This window comes from Pseudochaenichthys georgianus, chromosome 1 (genome assembly GCF_902827115.2).
Source record: "Pseudochaenichthys georgianus chromosome 1, fPseGeo1.2, whole genome shotgun sequence".
NCBI classification, from domain to species: domain Eukaryota; kingdom Metazoa; phylum Chordata; class Actinopteri; order Perciformes; family Channichthyidae; genus Pseudochaenichthys; species Pseudochaenichthys georgianus.
The window spans coordinates 46,062,802-46,082,900 of record NC_047503.1 but is presented as its reverse complement, the minus strand read 5'-3'; the positions used below and the strand labels follow the sequence as shown (position 1 = coordinate 46,082,900).

Below are 20,099 nucleotides of genomic sequence, written 5' to 3'. Positions count from 1 at the left end.
GCGGAGGGGGCAGAGGAGGGAGAGGGGGGAGAGCATGCCTCCTGGATTTACTGTATAAAACCTGCTGAGTCACTTTGCTGCATTGGAGCTCCGACCACAGCCAATCAGATTCATCCTCGGAGGTCAAAGACAGACTCTGCAGAGGGTCTAACAGATACTAGTTTTCCCTTTCACCGTCTGTTATCAGGATGTCCACGAAAGAGTCCAAGATCCAGTTTGAATGTTCACAACATCTGCAATGACCCAATACATCTTGAAATGTGTGTTTTCAGCTCCATTTGAGGCGTTATTGAAAGACTTCGGTGGAAGAGATATGTGGAGGAAGGCTTTGACAGCTTGATACGAGCGGAATAGAAAGCAGTGATGGTGTTTTACATAAAAACATAGAAAAACTTAAAGCTCCACCAGACATGTCAATAGTGTCTTCGGTTAATCTGGTGATATTATAAAATTCTTACTGTCAAAGAATTCCCCTAAAAAAAATTAACCAACAGAAGATCGATGCGACTGACAAAGTATTATCTGTAGCTAACAGAGGGAAATTGTACATTTAGTCCAGCTTTACTTAAAGGGCCCATGTCATGCTTTTCCAGTTGTCACCGGTCCCCTCGTGTTATGAAGCTTTTTCTGCATGTGACCGGTCTGCAGAGTCACAGACCCTCAAAGTGCACCCTGTAGCGAGTAAAACTCTAACACAGAGAAGACCTGTCTGCTGCCCCAGAACGCCTCGTTGGACATTTCTCTTTTTCCATGTTTTTCTTCCTGGGTAGTGACGTGCCCATACCCAAATGGACCAATCAGTGGAGCTCCTCACACACACACACTCATGGCGAAACTGTGACGCGGGGTGCTAGTGGAGCCTCGCAGATGGAGGTACTGCAGCTCCCTCAGCTCAGCAAACGCCATTGTAACACATAATCACTGATGTTCAGCTGTAACCATGGTGGACTCATCAGAACAGAGTGGGCGAGCTGACCAATCAGAGCACAGTGGGCTCACAGGGAGGGGGGGCAGGAGCTCCAACAAGCCGTGTAGGACAGAGACTATACACAGACTATCAGAGATGCTGTGAGAAACCAATGTGAGTTTGGAACAGTGAACAATGTGAATATATTCTAGTAGACCTCAACAGTGGAATTATGATCAGTGGAAATGGCCATGACACGGGACCGTTAAGTATTTCCATCTTATGTAACACATTGATCTGACAGCTGTAGGTGCTGCTTAAATGTTAACATACATTTGTGTGTTTTTAATAATCTTTTGACGTCAGTGAGCATCATTTTCTTCCTATGAACACACACACTATAGGCCTACTGCTGGAAATACACCATGAAGCACCAAAGGAATATTAACTTTCTGTTAAATAGTTTCAGTAAATCCATGTTTACTCCGGTGAAAGGAGCATTTACCTAAACAACACCTTCCAACTGTTTTAAGCAAATATTCAACATTTTGGAAAATGAAATATGAGGTACCGTACTTTTCGGACTATAAGCCGCGACTTTTTCCCCCATTTTGTTTGTACAGCTAACGGCCACTAGGGAACCTCCTAGATCTATGGATTTTACAGGTAAAATTAACCACCTTAACGCTATGGGCTCTATGACCGGTCCGCGCCCGCCACCTTTAAGGGGCGGGCTCCAGCAGGAAAAGCTGGAGGCCGGAAAAGAGTGAGGTCGCGCGCCAAAGTAAAACCGAGAGACAGAACGAGAGCAAGACAGACGGACAATTTAGCTGCTGCGGCTCATATGCAGGTGCGCTTTATAGTCCGAACAGTACGGTACTTGTTAAACATTCTCATGCGTTTTGAATGACAACAAATGAAGACAATTGCCAGACTTTGACTTAAATGATCAAAATAAGGCGAACATCCCTTATGTTTATGACTTTGAGCGACATCGTGTTTTATCGTGAGGTAACAAACAGACAGAAAGCAAAGACTTGTTTTTTATGGTTCATAATTTATTGCAGCATGAGCGCACATACTGCTGTGTGCCATTACAAACACCAGGTATAAGGAAGTGTGTTACCGTGGCTCTGAGGTCATAACAACAACATCTGTAACACAGTGAGAGCTCTGCAGGGCGGAGGGATACACAACACGGGCGGAGGGATACACAACAGGGACGAAGAGTTTGTTCACTAATGGCACAAAGTCGAGTTGTGGTCGTCTATGCAGCTGCACGGGTGCGACAAGGCAAAGCAACAACATGAGGCACATGCATTAAGTGTGCCATGACTTTGAACCCGGTCACATGACGGAGGCATTATGCGATGAAATCAAAACTACTTCCTAATACATATGTTAAAAGCTCACCTGGGAGTTTTCTGAATCCAGTGTTGCTAAATAATACATTATGATGCCAACTTCTTATCACAAACCAACACAACAGGAAATAGAGGGATATAGGGAATAATAAATATCAGTCTTCAGTTATTTAAAATATTGCAGGGATTAACTCCGCTTTGCAATTTATTTAATATTCTCATTATATATGTGTGTGTGTGAGCTCGTCGTCTCATCGTACCGTCATGTCCTTTATGTGCCTGAACTAAATATTAAAAACACTTCTGCATGATGATTTAGTGCATCTTCAGCATTAGGACGTCTAACATCTATTCACATTAATTTGATCGACACTACGGATGCGTTATGAAATCCATTGAAGTGCTATCAGTGACAGAGGAAGCATGGTGTGACGTGAAAGGACTCGGACACTAAATACGGAGGGACAGTGAGACCTGTTTCCCTAAAACCATCTCCCAAAGGACGCACACAGATATCCTCAACCTCTGATTGGTTACACTGCCGACTCCCTCCCTCTGCGGGTGAGCCAATCAGAGGCTGGAGAGCCTTCATTGGACCTTGGTGACGGCGTCGTGGATGGACTGAGCCACGTAGTCGATGTTGCTGCTGGTCAGACCGCACATGTTGATGCGGCCGCTCGCCATCAGGAACACGTGCCTCTCTTTGATCATGAACTCCACCTGTTTGGCTGTAACACACACCACAACACAGAGAGGGTCACACGGAGAGAAGAAGAAGAGCCGATGCAAAGAATCACTCAAGATTTTAATGTTATGCATCTACTAAAAAAGGTGGATCAGAAATCAAATGCTTTAAATGTGACATGTGCTGCAAACAAATTGTTTACTTAACCTTTTTAAACTGGCTCTAGGAATCATGTACACAACTATGTGCTACTATGCTACTATGCTACTATGCTACTATGCTACTATGCTACTATGCGTGCTGAATGTTCGCAGACTTTGCATTGTTTTTTGTTTTTTTGTAAATCCTTCATTAGCCGCTTTCACACCGAGTACTTTGCCGCACTTAGTTCCCAGCTCTTAGTGCCCCCATGGAACTAAGAGCAGATCGCGTTCACACCGGAATAAGTCCCCGAGGGAAGATTACCCAAATGAAGCCGCTGACGTCACTTCTTCTTCTTCTGCTTTGGGTTTACTGGCAGGCCGTAAACAACTTCACGGCGTATACTGCCACCCGGAGTCCCCGGCCGGAAGTCCCCGGAGTTGGGGAAGGCTTCAGTAGAAGCTGCTGGGACTCCCAGCAGCTTCTACTGAAGCCTTCGAGTAAATCGCCAGAACGCCGACACCTCCTCATCTCCACCGCTCCCATGTTTTCTTTGTGTCGCCATAAGTTAGTCTCTCTGCTTTTCTGCGCGGGGCTAATGCTAATAATGCTAATGCCAGCAAATACAATGGCGGCTTCACACAACTTTTCAGAGTTTTACGGGGCGTGGTTCTTTCCAGCCAATCAGAAATTGGAACTTTTTTCTCCCCAGGAAAGTACCACCTCTAGCAGGCACTAACAATGGGGGTAAAAGTTCTCATGAACTAAGTTCTCTTTTTGGTGTGAACGCAAAATAAGAGGTACTAACGGAACTAAAGGGGAAAAGTACTCCGGTGTGAAAGCGCCTATTGTGCTATTTCCTTAAAGTCAAGGAATTGTCCCACAATATTTTACGGATGTTGGTCCCGAATGTGAGAACAGAACTAGGCAACAAAGACTTTAAATGCTGCCCCTTCTTTCTGGAGCAAATTGGTGTGTGTGTCTGAGCGTGTGTATGTGTGTGTGTGTGTGTGTGTGTGTGTGTGTGTGTGTGTGTGTGTATGTGTGTGTGTGTGTGTGTGTGAGTGTGAGTGTGTGTGTGACTCACGGTTGAGCCCTGTGAAGCTGAACATCCCGATCTGCTGGGTGATGTGCTCCCAGGTCCCCGGGGTGTTCAGAGCCTGCAGCTTCCCCTTCAGCTGGTCCCTCATCAGCAGCACGCGGTCCGCCATCGTCTTCACGTTACCCTTCCTGCAGGGGGAGATGCGTGTTAATGCACAGGAAAGTAATTGCCAACTATTTTAATATTTTAATCCCAGTTTAGTTATTTTTCATGCAAAAACAGCAGAAAATGGTGTTTTCAGCTCAAAAGTGCCTGCTTTTATTCTTTTATCTTAATATCCCCTGCTTTTCTTTGTGTTATATTATATGTCCAAAACCCAAAGATCTCCGATACATCTCTCTATGCATACAGCCTACCACGCTAACACTTGGCAGTAGACGCCACTCGCGTGTTTTAAATAGTGGGTAAATATCAGCTCCCATGTGTTTCAGATCTCTCATGCTAAAGCCTCTTGTTTGGAGCGTACCATTCAGCGAAGAGCTCGGGGCAGTTGAGGGTCTTGCTGACGATGCGCGCTCCCTGAGACGGGGGGTTGGACCAGGTGGTCCTCACGATCTTCTCCATCTGGGACAGGATGCGGGTCAGGTTCTCTCCGTCCTGAGCCACGATGGTGAGGTTTCCAACCCTCTCATCTGTAATAGAAACAATGATTTCCTTAGGGCAGCTCCGAGGAAAAGGCTTCATTCATTCGACCGAGCCGACGGTTTGCAGCTACGTTACAGAGAACAGTAACAAGAATATTTAGTACACATTCTTTCACTATTGTATCTGTTTTATTTGTTCTATGTCCTATATATATTCATGTTGCTCTGTTGGAGGAGCCTGGGACTTCACGTTTTCATTGCCATATCTACACTGTAGCACATGACAATAAAGCCTTGAATCTATTTTCAGTTATGGCTACAACGAGTCCACTTAGGGCTCCTAGGCGAGGAGAAGGCTTCATTCCTTCGACCGAGCCGACAGTACGAAGCTACGTCACAGTGACGTGCTTCTGTATTTCAAGGTGAGCTAAAGTGGTGAAAAGACTGAAAAAGACTGACAGATAAAATAAGATTATTATTTCGTCTTTAATTAAGTTCTACATGTTAAAGGCACCGTCGTGTAAAATGGTACTTCACCTGTTTGTTAATATGGATATAATTCGTGTTAAAAAGTTGTGTGCAAAATATCATCAGTCAGTGCGTTTTGCTAGTTATAATTTGAACAGACACTTGATATTTTATGTTTAATGCAAGTTTAGGAGTACATATGAATGATAATACATTTATTTTAGTTATTGAAAGTTAAAACTTACAGGTAGCATCACAATAAAAATTGGAGATGTGTGAAATGGGACACCTTGATAAGCTATATGCAGCTCTAGAAAAGGGTCCCTATGAATTTATTTTAAACGTATACAATCCTTGAAGTCCCTTTTGTTTTAATTGAATATATAAATATGAGTGCATGCCATTGTTTCTATGTGTGTATGATGTGCACTCACTGTAAAGGCCGAAGTTCTTGGAGAAGGACTGAGCCACGAACAGCTCGAAGCCCTCGGAGACGAAGTAGCGGATCGCCCAGGCGTCTTTATCCAGAGAGCCGGAGGCGAAGCCCTGATAGGCCGAGTCGAAGAACACGAACAGATTCCTCCTCTGGAGAGCGAGAAGAAGATGCATGAGTAAAAAGATGAGGAAACGGCACTAAAACATGGCTTGGATTAGTGTTCATTTCGTTGACTGAAACTATGACGAAATATGTTCGGCAACGACCTTTTTTTCCATGACTAAAACGAGACGATGACGAGACGGCACCGACGTCAGTAAACAATAACTAACTAAATCAACATGCAATATCGTTGACGAAAAGTGACGAGACGAAATATTATCAAAGATAACGTTACATCTCTGATAGTCAGTTTTTCTCCCAGCAGCAGCTCCATTTCCGGTGCTGCGGCTGGGCAGCAGCTGCGTGTCTGTGCTGCGGCTGGGCAGCAGCTGCGTGTCTGTGCTGCGGCTGGGCAGCAGCTGCGTGTCTGTGCTGCGGCTGGGCAGCAGCTGCGTGTCTGTGCTACGGCTGGGCAGCAGCTGCGTGTCTGTGCTGCGGCTGGGCAGCAGCTGCGTGTCTGTGCTGCGGCTGGGCAGCAGCTGTGTGTCTGTGCTGCGGCTGTGTGTCTGTGCTGCGGCTGGGCAGCAGCTGTGTGTCTGTGCTGCGGCTGGGCAGCAGCTGTGTGTCTGTGCTGCGGCTGGGCAGCAGCTGTGTGTCTGTGCTGCGGCTGGGCAGCAGCTGTGTGTCTGTGCTGCGGCTGGGCAGCAGCTGTGTGTCTGTGCTGCGGCTGGGCAGCAGCTGTGTGTCTGTGCTGCGGCTGGGCAGCAGAGCTGTGTGTCTGTGCTGCGGCTGTGTGTCTGTGCTGCGGCTGGGCAGCAGCTATGTGTCTGTGCTGCGGCTGGGCAGCAGCTGTGTGTCTGTGCTGCGGCGGTAGCAGCTGTGTGTCTTACACCGGGCCAGCGGCACACTGTGAACTGTCAGGAAGACTCGGGTCTAACGAACCTTATTTAACAGAAAGGAAAATGGCAACAACAGGGCTTGGGAGCAGTGGTCGCGTTAAAACATAATCCCCCCCGCCCCCCCCGGCAGCGTGAGTGAGTGACAAGTTGTGACCCGACGGGTAATAATGGATTATGACGGAAATGTTACGATCCTGTCCGTCAAAATGATTGCCACCACTGCTTGGAAGAAAGAAAGGAGGCGATATTTGGGCCCATTTTCGCTACAATGAGGCGGAGAAAAAAAGCGAATGCATTGTTTCATCAGAAGGGAAGCAATGTGGCCACAGCTGGGAAAAACACCACAAACCTGACCAGATACTCTCTGCAAAGCTTCTTAATCATTCAACCTGTGTTTTTCATCAAATAAGGACAAGATATAATCTTATTGTGAAATAAGTTTGACTAAAATGACAAATTATTGGTTTTGGCTAGTTTGACTGAAATGTTCTATATAATCTGATGACTAAAAAAGACTCAAATGTCAACAGTTTTTTTCATTGTCTTTGACTACAATAAGACTAAAATGCTCAGACCTTTAGTCGACTAAAATTGACTAAATAAAAACAGGACGAAAGTGACTAAATATGACCAAAACTAAAAAGGACATTTGATACAGGACTAAGACTAAAACTAAATAAAAAAATAGCTGACAAAATTAACACTAACTTGGATGAAAAGGAAGGAAAGAAAGTAAGTATGTAGAAAATGTCAAAAAAGTCAGATCCCATTCAAAATAAAAATAAAACCCAGTTTGGAGTATGAATAAAAAATTCAGTTCATTTTTAAATAATAGACGTCACCATTGAATATGCAAATGAGGCATCTCAAGCAATCTTTTGGTGAATTTAGGAGAAGTCTACACACATTACAATAAACGTGCTAATATGTAATGTATGTTTTTTTTTTATGTCCACTAGTCTAAAAAGAAGACCTGTTCTTGACCGTAAATGGTAGTGCCTCGCGTTAATGGGGATGCCTGAAAGAGTGACATCATGCGACCTCATCGTGTGCTCTGAAGAACTCCAGAAACGGCTAATGTTACCTTCATGATCTCTGCGATCTTCTTCCACTCCTCTTGGGTGGGGTCGGTGCCGGTGGGGTTGTGAGCGCAGGCGTGGAGGACGAAGATGGAGTGCTCCGGAGCTTTCTGTTGAGAAAAGACAAGATATACTTGATTGATCCCTAATTAGGAACGTTTTCTCTTCACAGCAGCAGCTTAAAACGAGGCGTTGTGATTAGGGCTGAACGATTAATCAATTTTAAATCGGAATCGCGATTTGAAATTATGCAATTATCAAATGAGATTCTTTTTTTTGTTCTTCTTGTGTGTCAGTCGTCCACACCAATCAGAAGTGCTGTGCTCCACATGTACCAGCCATTGTTAACCAATCAGAAGTGTTGTGCTCCACATGTACCAGCCATTGTTAACCAATCAGAAGTGGCCCATGATAGAAGGTGATAGACAGATTGATCCAATCACCTGCCAAGTGAATACTTTTCCAAATGGCTTCCAATGGAGCTTTCCTAGATGCTTTGGTGAACCATCTGAGTCAGGTTAGTAATGCTCCATCACATGTTTCTATTGCAGGGTGAATCTTAAACTGAAGCTTGACTTTAAAGCAACGGAAGTTTCAACTACCGTACTTTTCGGACTATAACGCGCACCTGCATATAAGCCGCAGCAGCTAAAGTCTGTCTTGCTCTCGTTCCGTCTCTCGGTTCCTCTTTTACTTTGGCGCGCTACCTGTCTCACTCTTTTCCGGCCTCCAGCTTTTCCTGCTGGAGCCCGCCTCTTAGAGGTGGCGGGCGCGGACCGGTCATAGAGCCCATAGAGTTAAAGGTGGTTAATTCTACCTGTCAAATCCATAGATTTAGGAGGTTCCCTAGTGGCCGTTAGCTGTACACAAAAAATGAGAAAAAAGTCGCGGCTTATAGTCCGAAAAGTACGGTAAGTTCTTTCACTCGTAGCTCGGGCTGCGGGGGTGCTAGAGACTGGAGTACGTTGATACGACCTTCCTAGCCGGAGATATGGCCGAATTTTACAATAAACTTCCGTTGGGTCGCTTAAAAACAAATATCGCAAATCGAATCGCAATATCTGTCCGAAAAATCGCAATTTTTGCTGTATGATGTCCTTTTGTTGTTCTGTTGTTTATGTCTTCATGTGGAACCTACTCCCTTGAAAAAGAGATCAATGATCTCAAAGGGATTTCACCTGGATAAATAAAGGTTTTGAATTGAATTTGATTATTTCCCCAAATCGTGCAGCCCTAAAAAGCAGAAAAACATAAGATATAACCATCTCAAAAAATTAACTAAAACAGAACAAAAAAGTTAAGAGGAAGAGTTCGCTCAAAATAAATAGACACGCTGAATTCCTGAAACCTCAATGTGGTTTTTAAGAAAACTGAATAATGGCAGTGGATTGGCCGGAAATAGGTTAATGTCATTGTTAGGCGTTATATCATCTGTGTCGGAACATTTTGAAATTAACACCCAAGAAATAGCCAAATATGGTAGATTTTGCATCCAAGTAAATCGAGAGAGATATCCACGAGAAAGGCATTTGGTGATTAATATAATCTTGAAGTCAAAACATTTTAGACACTGATGAGTCATTCTACTTCTAATAGAGTATTTTTGGAGATGTTTAAATCATGTGACAACACTCTGATGAGAGATTAGAAACAACTAAAGTCACAAGATGTCAGCTGCCTGCTAAATCTGTAATAATTAACCAACTAATAGTCATTATATCCACTTTACTGATGATTGTTTCACGGAAATCTCATTGTGTTTTGTCGAAAATGTCGTGATATCGCCCAGCGCTCCAAATGTCCAGGTTTTATCAGATGTCCTGTCACCTAACTTCTTCTCCAGTCATCTCGATATGAAAATGCTAACACCTAGCAGTCATTTACTTATTAGAGCCGCCCCTCCTCACCTCCAGGTCGTCCAGGAGCCCAGCGAGATCCAGACCTCTATTAGCAGCATCCCAGTAATGGTATGGCCGGATGTCTTTGAACCCAGCATCAGCAAACACGCTGTTGTGGTTCTCTGGGAGGAGGAACAACACACAGCAGATCAATAAAACCTCAAATAAACTTTTGATCCAACTGTGAGCCTTCATTTTACAGAAGGATTCACGGAGAACGTAGCAATAAGGTAGGAAATCTACTCAGAAGGTTTTAAGGAATTTCAGGAAGTCCTTTTCAAAATAAAGTGGTGCAGTGATGACGCATTTTTGAAGACTGACCCTGAATTTAGCATCGCAAGGGTTAAGTGATGGGGTTATAAAGGAACTACAGCACGGTCACATGACTTCATGTCGCAACCGCTAAGCTAAAGGCGGCTAATGTTGGGCTATAAAGGAACTACAGCACAGTCACATGACTTCACGTAACCACGCTAAGCTAAAGGAGGCTAATGTTGGGCTATAAAGGAACTACAGCACGGTCACATGACTTCACGTAACCACGCTAAGCTAAAGGAGGCTAATGTTGGGCTATAAAGGAACTACAGCACGGTCACATGACTTCACGTAACCACGCTAAGCTAAAGGAGGCTAATGTTGGGCTATAAAGGAACTACAGCACGGTCACATGACTTCACGTAGCCACCGCTAAGCTAAAGGTGGCTAATGTTGGGCTATAAAGGAACTACAGCTCGGTCACATGACTTCACGTCACCACCGCTAAGCTAAAGGCGGCTAATGTTGGGCTATAAAGGAACTACAGCACGGTCACATGCCTTCACGTCACCACAGCTAAGCTAAATGTTGCTAATGTTGGGCTATAGAGGACCTACAGCACGGTCACATGACTTCACGTCTCCACCGCTAAGCTAAATGTTGCTAATGTTGGGCTATAAAGGAACTACAGCACGGTCACATGACTTCACGTCACCACCGCTAAGCTAAAGGAGGCTAATGTTGGGCTATAAAGGAACTACAGCACGGTCACATGACTTCACGTCACCACCGCTAAGCTAAAGGAGGCTAATGTTGGGCGTGATGATGTTTATTCGTCTCATTTACACACTTTTTAGCAACCACCGTTTCTAAATCCACCATCTACTGTAAAGTATTTTATGTCGTAGAACAAAAAAGTAAAAATATCTTCAGCTTGTGTTAACCACAGATCTTATATCAGGCAAACAACCAAAACACTTTCAGAAAATACCATTCACTTCCACACAAGGGAACAAGAAGTGGTCAAATGCCGACTCATATCTGGGTTTAGGACTCTTTCAATCTCAATCTTTATTTATTTATATAGCACATTTAAAAACAACCTCAGTTGACCAAAGGGAATAAATACAATATAAAATAACACAATGGGAGTAAAATAATAAAACACTAATCAAAAACATTATGAAAAGCACAATAACATATAAAAACACATACAAATGTAACAATGTTATGTATTAAATTACTTTCCTGCACCTCTATTACAGTCGGTGTTTCTTTAAGCCCGCGTCACACTGTCCCGAAATTGACACCAGATGGACACACGAATATGGAATTGTGAATTTCGCACGAAGATGGCCCCGAACTTGGTCAACAGCCGAAGCAAGTACGATGCCTACAGAAGGCCACACGATGGCACCCGAACCACAAACTCTGTCATGTTGTTTCCATAGCAACAACAACTTCCTGTCAACAGCGTAAACTCGCCTTCAAAATAAAAGCATCTAAATAAAACAGGAAGTTAACCTAAATTATATTTAAGACCTACAACTGCAACGAAAGTAACAAAAACAATGTATCGTACTTTTCGGACTATAAGCCACGACTTTTTTCCCCATTTTCTTTGTACAGCTAACGGCCACTAGGGGACCTCCTAAATCTATGGATTTTACAGGTCAAATTAACCACCTTTAACTCTACGGGCTCTATGACCGGTCCGCGCCCGCCACCTTTAAGCGGCGGGCTCCAGCAGGAAAAGCTGGAGGCCGGAAAAGAGTGAGACAGGTAGCGCGCCAAAGTAAAAGTGGAACCGAGAGACAGAACGAGAGCAAGACAGACGGACAATTTAGCTGCTGCGGCTCATATGCAGGTGCGCTGTATAGTCCGAAAAGTACGGTAATATCCTTTTCAGTTTCACAGAACACAAATTGTACTATAATACGATGGCTACACGACGGCATTGCGAGGGCTTCACGTAGTCGTGTTGCCTTCCTAAGACAATCGGGCAGCTTCTTGTTTCCTTCGTATTTTCTTCGTGAGGTGAAAAATGCCCGATGGCACCGAAGATCACACGAAGATGACACGATTTGACAAGATGCCCTGACGATGGCCTTACGAAGGGCAAAATTACACACGAATTCAACACGAATTGAACCTTTGCAAGGTCCGTCGGAAATGAAGATTTTGCCACCGCTCACGAAGTTGCTGCCGGAGCCTGAGAAACTCCACCGGCGGTCATACGATGGCTTCGATGCCCTCACGAACGGCCCGCTGTTGCTACGATCAGAGCCGAATTTGAACATTTCCTTTATCGTGTGTCCATCGGGTGTCAATTTCAGGACAGTGTGACGCGGGCTTAAAAGATGGCGCCGGTGATGATGGCTGCCGTGTCTTTTGCTCCTCTCCAACTCTGCCTTTTTTCCGCTTTATTTCAGTGTTTGTTTATTTTATTATATACGACTATATGTTGGATTGTTGGAGGTGAGAAGATGTCTACACTGTAGCTTTGTGCGTATGACAATAAAACCGTTTTTTTACCCCAGGTGGGCGCTGACACGTAGACGGGCGTGGCCGTGTTGTTGACGCCGTTGTACCAGCGGCGCAGGAACTCGGCTCCGATCCTCAACGCACCCGTGCCCCCCAGAGCCTGCACCCCCCCGACCTGAAGAGGAAACAGAGGAGAGAAAACAGGCTGACACACGGAGAAAACTGGGCAAAAATGTACTAAATAATAAAAACTGACTATTAAATAAGAATGTTTCCTTTGAGATATTTCCTTCATCACATTTTTTTAAACTATAAGATGTCTAAAAGAACGTCCCATTACATGTTATCAGAGTCCCTAATACAACGACTGGTGTGTGTCTCACCCTGTTGTCCTTGATGGCGGCGCAGTCGTCTCCCAGGGCGACCTTGGAGGAGGCGGATCTAAACTCAGGCAGGCCGAGGATGGGCAGATACTCGTGGTTCAGACTGCTGTCCTCCACGATCAGCTTCTCCACCTTCTTCACCACCGGCAGCACCCAGGGCAGGCACTCGTCAGTACGGTACGCTGCAGGGACACGGAGCAGCATCTCATCAACAAGGACCTTTTAAATTGAGTTTAAACATGAAGAAGAGGGGACACATGTTGATGTAGAAGAGACGTGAAGAAGAGGGGACACATGTTGATGTAGAAGAGACGTGAAGAAGAGGGGACACATGTTGATGTAGAAGAGACATGAAGAAGAGGGGACACATGTTGATGTAGAAGAGACATGAAGAAGAGGGGACACATGTTGATGTAGAAGAGACATGAAGAAGAGGGGACACATGTTGATGTAGAAGAGACATGAAGAAGAGGGGACACATGTTGATGTAGAGGAGACATGAAGAAGAGGGGACACATGTTGATGTAGGAGAGACATGGAGAAGAGGGGACACATGTTGATGTAGAAGAGACATGGAGAAGAACATGTTGATGTAGAAGAGACATGGAGAAGAGGGGACACATGTTGATGTAGAAGAGACATGAAGAAGAGGGGACACATGTTGATGTAGAAGAGACATGAAGAAGAGGGGACACGTGTTGATGTAGAAGAGACATGAAGAAGAGGGGACACATGTTGATGTAGAAGAGACGTGAAGAAGAGGGGACACATGTTGATGTAGAAGAGACGTGAAGAAGAGGGGACACATGTTGATGTAGAAGAGACGTGAAGAAGAGGGGACACATGTTGATGTAGAAGAGACATGGAGAAGAGGGGACACATGTTGATGTAGAAGAGACGTGAAGAAGAGGGGACACATGTTGATGTAGAAGAGACGTGAAGAAGAGGGGACACATGTTGATGTAGAAGAGACATGAAGAAGAGGGGACACATGTTGATGTAGAAGAGACATGAAGAAGAGGGGACACATGTTGATGTAGAAGAGACATGAAGAAGAGGGGACACATGTTGATGTAGAAGAGACATGAAGAAGAGGGGGACACATGTTGATGTAGAGGAGACATGAAGAAGAGGGGACACATGTTGATGTAGGAGAGACATGGAGAAGAGGGGACACATGTTGATGTAGAAGAGACATGGAGAAGAACATGTTGATGTAGAAGAGACATGGAGAAGAGGGGACACATGTTGATGTAGAAGAGACATGAAGAAGAGGGGACACATGTTGATGTAGAAGAGACATGAAGAAGAGGGGACACATGTTGATGTAGAGGAGACATGAAGAAGAGAGGACACATGTTGATGTAGAAGAGACATGGAGAAGAGGGGACACATGGTGATGTAGAAGAGACATGAAGAAGAGGGGACACGTGTTGATGTAGAAGAGACATGAAGAAGAGGGGACACGTGTTGATGTAGAAGAGACATGAAGAAGAGGGGACACGTGTTGATGTAGAAGAGACATGAAGAAGGGGGGACACATGTTGATGTAGAAGAGACATGAAGAAGAGGGGACACGTGTTGTTGTAGAAGAGACATGGAGAAGAGGGGACACGTGTTGTTGTAGAAGAGACATGGAGAAGAGGGGACACATGTTGCTGCAGAAGAGACATGAAGAAGAGGGGACACATGTTGATGTAGAAGAGACATGAGGAAGAGGGGACACATGTTGATGTAGAAGAGACATGGAGAAGAGGGGACACATGTTGATGTAGAAGAGACATGAAGAAGAGGGGACACATGTTGATGCAGAAGAGACATGAAGAAGAGGGGACACATGTTGATGCAGAAGAGACATGAGGAAGAGGGGACACATGTTGATGTAGAAGAGACATGAGGAAGAGGGGACACGTGTTGATGCAGAGACGTGAGGAAGAGGGGACACGTGTTGATGCAGAGACATGAGGAAGAGGGGACACGTGTTGATGCAGAGACATGAGGAAGAGGGGACACGTGTTGATGTAGAGACATGAGGAAGAGGGGACACGTGTTGATGTAGAAGAGACATGGAGAAGAGGGGACACATGTTGATGTAGAAGAGACATGAAGAAGAGGGGACACATGTTGATGTAGAAGAGACATGAAGAAGAGGGGACACATGTTGATGTAGAAGAGACATGAAGAAGAGGGGACACATGTTGATGTAGAAGAGACATGGAAGAAGAGGGGACACATGTTGATGTAGAAGAGACATGGAGAAGAGGGGGACACATGTTGATGTAGAAGAGACATGGAGAAGAGGGGACACATGTTGATGTAGAAGAGACATGAAGAAGAGGGGACACATGTTGATGTAGAAGAGACATGAAGAAGAGGGGACACATGTTGATGTAAAGAGACATGGAGAAGAGGGGACAACATGTTGATGTAGAAGAGACATGGAGAAGAGAGGGACACATGTTGATGTAGAAGAGACATGAGAGAAGAGGGGACACATGTTGATGTAGAAGGAGACATGAGAAGAGGGGACACATGTTGATGTAGAGAGACATGAAGAAGAGGGGACACATGTTGATGTAGAGGAGACATGACAGAAGAGGGGACACATGTTGATGTAGAGGAGACATGAAGAAGAGGGGACACATGTTGATGTAGAAGAGACATGAAGAAGAGGGGACGACATGTTGATGTAGAAGAGACATGAAGAAGAGGGACACATGTTGATGTAGAAGAGACATGAAGAAGAGGGGACACATGTTGATGTAGAAGAGACATGAAGAAGAGGGGACACATGTTGATGTAGAAGAGACATGAAGAAGAGGGACACATGTTGATGTAGAAGAGGGGACACATGTTGATGTAGTAAATCGTATTCTGTGGTCGTCGTACAAAGAAAAAAGATTGTTATTTGCGTGATCTTCTCCATTACCCTGGAAGGTTTGAGCATAACAACTAAAGGTTTTCACGGGGGAACACTATTGTGTATTTGTTGCCAGATAAACGTCAGTAATGGTAAGTTTTCTTTAGTTTCATATCATCATTGCATCATTTGTGATTTGAACAGAGTGGGCAGCCGTAAAGGCGGGGTAGGTAAGTGTCAGAAACCGGCTCGAGTGCACTCAAACTTGAAAGTACACCGCCGAAAAGAATCCGCCCCTTCCTTCAGACTTCCTCACAGAGCCCCTCCTCCAACACACGCGAACACGACCGTGACGTCAGCTGATTGGTGGAAGTGGCCGCCTGTTGCTGGCGAGTCGTTGAAGTACTGCTGCGATGCACGCCCAACGAGGGCACGCCCAACGAGGGCACGCCCAACGAGGGCACGCCCAACGAGGGCACGAGATACCGGGCCGGCTAAACGGATTGGTTGTGCTTTTTACAGTATTACAGCTTCCACAGATGATATTTTTTTAACAGATTTTGTGTCAAAGCACTTCAGATATTCGTTGCTATCGGATGTTCAGAGCATTCCATGGAATATAACAACAATTATAAAACGGACAAGTCAAATCAAGCAATCTGATTGGTTCTTAGCCGTGATATACTGAGCGTATACCACGGGTAGAATTGTAAGTTACTTTTCACAACAAATCAGTATCCCTCCGCGTCTGAGAAAAACAGTATACCGTTGGGCTGAAAAGCAAACTGCCTGCAGTTTGCTTTTCATACTGGAACAAGAAAGCAGCGGAGAAGTAACGGGGCAGAAACCCTCCTTTTTACGCAGCGGTCCAGACATACACATCAAACGGCAAAACATACAGTGTGCAGTTCCTTTGGCATTAGGGCAGAGATATCTAGATACTTTCCAAGGTTTGACATAATGAATTGTGCTACTTTTAAAGCAAGCAACGATGTTTTCAAATCTGTAATCAAAGAGGTCCGCAAAAACACTATCGGCCAATCAGATTGCTTGATTTGACTTGTCAGTTTTATAAATATGTTTACATTTCTTCCGTTACGGAACAAACTTACAAAGCATAAGATGGAAACATTTAAGATTAACTTCGACCTCCGGGGGGGTCTTACTATGGAGGAGTGGATTGAGCAGTGCCTATCTCCAGGGGGGGAAAGCACCTAAACGACGACATGCAGAGCTACGTGAAGAGCAGGTAGACCAACTGGAGAAGTACCACCATTCAAAAGCTTTCTGATGCGGGTCTTGAAACAAAGCAGGGAAATGATGACCGTTAGTGGCCACAGGTGCGAAAGCTCTCTCCAGAGCTACTGGAAGCCGAATCTCGGGGACCGGAGAAAGTGGAGCAATATTCTCGCCACGCCAAGCAACAGCCTAGAACAACCTCAGCCTATACAAGTAACCACGTAAGCCATGCTGCTGATGTTGGACAGGTTTTCAGTGGCTGCACAATAAACGGCAACATACAAATGAATGTAAATAAATAGCCAAATAATGGATCAACGCTCTCTGTCTAATATGTTCGCTAGCTGTTAGTGTTGTTGCATAGCAACCACCTCGCACTATGTTTCGCGCAGAAGGCAACGGAGGGACTATTTTATTTTGAACATCATTGTTTACTAATAAAAACTATTTAAATTAGAGTGTGTATTTTTTTTTCATATTGCCACACTTGGTAACCGTTTTATAAAAGCATATACCACGGCCTGTCGTGAGCTATTGCTTAAGTGCATCTCGAGCCGGTTTCTGAAACTTACCTACCCCACCTTTAAAGTCATATTGCAATGACCTTGCAGCCTGACGTGCTAAAAGCTAAGAGGACACACAAAAGGAGAGTTAGGGAGTCCTGTGTGAAAGAGAGAGACAACGGTACTGTTTGCTTCACTCTAATTGTAATGGCAACTTCCTGTTCCTATGTCCAATATGTTTGTGTCATTACGTCACAGAAGGGCTGAAGAGCGATGCAGACGCAGACAGATGAGTTTCCGGTCCTTTGGTGCAGTTCATATTGAGGTTTATTCAGCGTTTACATACCACGGTTTATTGTACAGTTTAGTTGTTGTGGTGAGCATCTGCCGGGCTGGAGGAATCGGTACGCTCTCTTCCTCCTCCTCTCCGGTCACCTATGACCCTCTTTAATATACACACCGGAGCAGCTAAACCCCGCCACCCCAGTGGTTCAAAAATAATATTGCACTATACGTATAACTTCAATAAACTGACACACCAACAACACCCATAAAATGGCTCCTACACTAATGTCATGTACTCTCTGAAGGTCATGGTGTGTGCGTGTGCGCGTGCGTGCGTGCGTGCGTGCGTGTGTGTGGTGTGTGTGGTGTGTGTGTGGGTGTGTGTGTGTGTTTCATTCTGTATGAGGGCTTGTGCAGTATCAAATATCAGGCTGGAGAGGAACTATCAAAAGGTCAACCGAGAAGGCTGGTGCTGGATCAGTGGATCAGAACTGACCGCGGTGTGTTCAGGGTCAAAACGGCAGGTGACCGTAAAAGACCAGAAACTCTAAAAACAGAAAACCGTCCTTACTTCTCACAAAATAAAAGCCTGACGTATAATGTGTTGACACGAGCGAGTGGTTCTTTTCAGTTAGATCTGAATCAACGAGGGTCCTGCCATGTGTGCGTCTAATTAAACAGAAAGCCATTGCAAGTAAATATACAACATGGGTATGGCTTTCTTTATTGCCAATTATTTCCAGCCCGGACTGGTTTGATTTGTTTTTGGCAAACAAGGTCCCAACGTGCAGCTCTGGTCTAAGTCCATGGTGCATCGTCAGAGAAGATAAACTGAGATAACCCTCAGAGGGAAGTCAGAAAGTGGTGCTTATCAGACCTTGGATACTTTATTCCATACGGAGTTGTGGTTGTTGTAATTTAAGAACCCGCTGACATGTCCAGTGGTCAGTTGGAGATATGAAACAGAAATGCAATGTCAAGAAAGAGATGACATTAAAGAGCAACACTTGTTTGATTGTGGTTCAGGAAGGATGCAGGAGTCCAAGTGATATCATACGAGCTAAAAGCTAATGTATTAAAAGTGCACATGCTTACAGTTGCAGGTTTTCAATAAGATTTGATTTGTCCTTGAATCTGAAAAAGGTAACTTATTCTACTCTTAACTGACTATTGCTTCAAATATGTTTTCCTCTAGTTTGGCATTACATAAAGATGACAACATCTGTACAAATTCAAGACATTTTAGCACAATAATAATTAGCTAGCTTCAAAGATACATCATAATTTCCCCGATAAATAACGTGAAAAAAACAAATAGTTATGAATGAAGATAGCTTCTTCACGTTCCTGCTGCTGATTAAAAAAGGACACAAATCCTCATCTCGACATTGTGACTGGTGTAACGGATAATGATGCATTCAGGGACACAAGTAAAACAGTGGAAGTTTAAGTTAGCAAGACTTCACACCATAATAAAACAGGCTCAATTGGCGCAAGTATTCTTTGGTAAACGGTGAAAGAGCAGTCACGTGACAAGGTTCCTCATTCTCTGAATGTCATGAGTTTATTTTATTGTCAAACTTGAAGCATTTGTGTTCATCTGACAGCTGTCAACGCGATGGTGATTTGTGGTCGTTAGCAGCACTGCTAGCTTGTACCGAAGGTCAAATCAAAGAGTTGCTAATGTTTCATAGCATTGTAGCATAAGCACTGCACCAAAAGGGGGACACCCGCGATACTAGATAGCCGAGGGAAGCTAACACGAACAGCGCGAGGCAGCACACTTTAGCAAGCTAACATAACATTAGAATTAGCATTAGCATTGCCATTCATTTTAGCACCAGCATTAGCATTGATTTTAGCTTACCTCCAACTCCCAGATTCACTTTTTGCGGGTGGCTGTCCTCTCTGAAATCAGCACTCAGTTTGAACACAGCCACTGGAGGAGCCTGCGGGACTTCACCGAATATAGACATGATTTAGGGGCGGAGGATGGAGCAGTCAGAGACGGGAGATAGTGCTTCAGGGCCGGGTTAAGTTAAAACCTATAGTCTGTTCTGTGTGTGGTTCACCTTCAGATCCACTGTCCACAATGTCCAGGACAGACAGGACAGTGATATAAGCTCAACCCGCCAGCCAATAGAAAGCACGTGATACTGACGTTGCGCTTTGCTAGCCAATGAGAGCACAGCATTGGATCCAATACTTTATTTATTTGTTTGTAATATATCATTTTGTTTTATTTGTATATATAAATAAATGTAGCCTATATACTTTTGTGAATCTAGCTTTATGGATATTTTTATTTTATTTGTTAGTATTTGATATCTATTTAGATCTAATCTTTGTTTTTATTCTACACGTTTTTTTATATAACATATATTTATAGATACATTTTGTGTATGGTCAATATACTATAAATAGA

At 44.3% G+C, this 20,099-nt stretch overlaps 1 protein-coding gene across 1 annotated transcript; it reads right to left on the bottom strand.

Annotated features, from left to right (window-relative positions):
- Window positions 1-1,944: 1,944 nt before the first annotated feature.
- LOC117451066 (aspartate aminotransferase, cytoplasmic-like) lies at window positions 1,945-19,786 on the bottom strand. Its single transcript, XM_034089166.2, has 9 exons — window positions 19,542-19,786; window positions 12,788-12,969; window positions 12,456-12,579; window positions 9,675-9,787; window positions 7,773-7,877; window positions 5,686-5,836; window positions 4,666-4,831; window positions 4,185-4,327; window positions 1,945-2,999 (listed from the first exon to the last, which is right to left on the bottom strand). The coding sequence occupies exons 1-9, from the start codon at window positions 19,648-19,650 to the stop codon at window positions 2,860-2,862; spliced, it is 1,233 nt and encodes a 410-aa protein (XP_033945057.1). The 5' UTR covers window positions 19,651-19,786; the 3' UTR covers window positions 1,945-2,859.
- Window positions 19,787-20,099: the final 313 nt, after the last annotated feature.

Bases quoted from the DNA above. Each gene is read 5' to 3' on its own strand.
- LOC117451066 (XM_034089166.2), bottom strand. From the start codon at position 19,650: ATGTCTATATTCGGTGAAGTCCCGCAGGCTCCTCCAGTGGCTGTGTTC. The intron at 12,970-19,541 runs GTAAGCTAAAAT...GTGTCCCTGCAG, and splicing joins AGTGAATCTGGGAGTTGGAG to CGTACCGTACTGACGAGTGC. The intron at 12,580-12,787 runs GTGAGACACACA...TTTCCTCTTCAG, and splicing joins CCGCCATCAAGGACAACAGG to GTCGGGGGGGTGCAGGCTCT.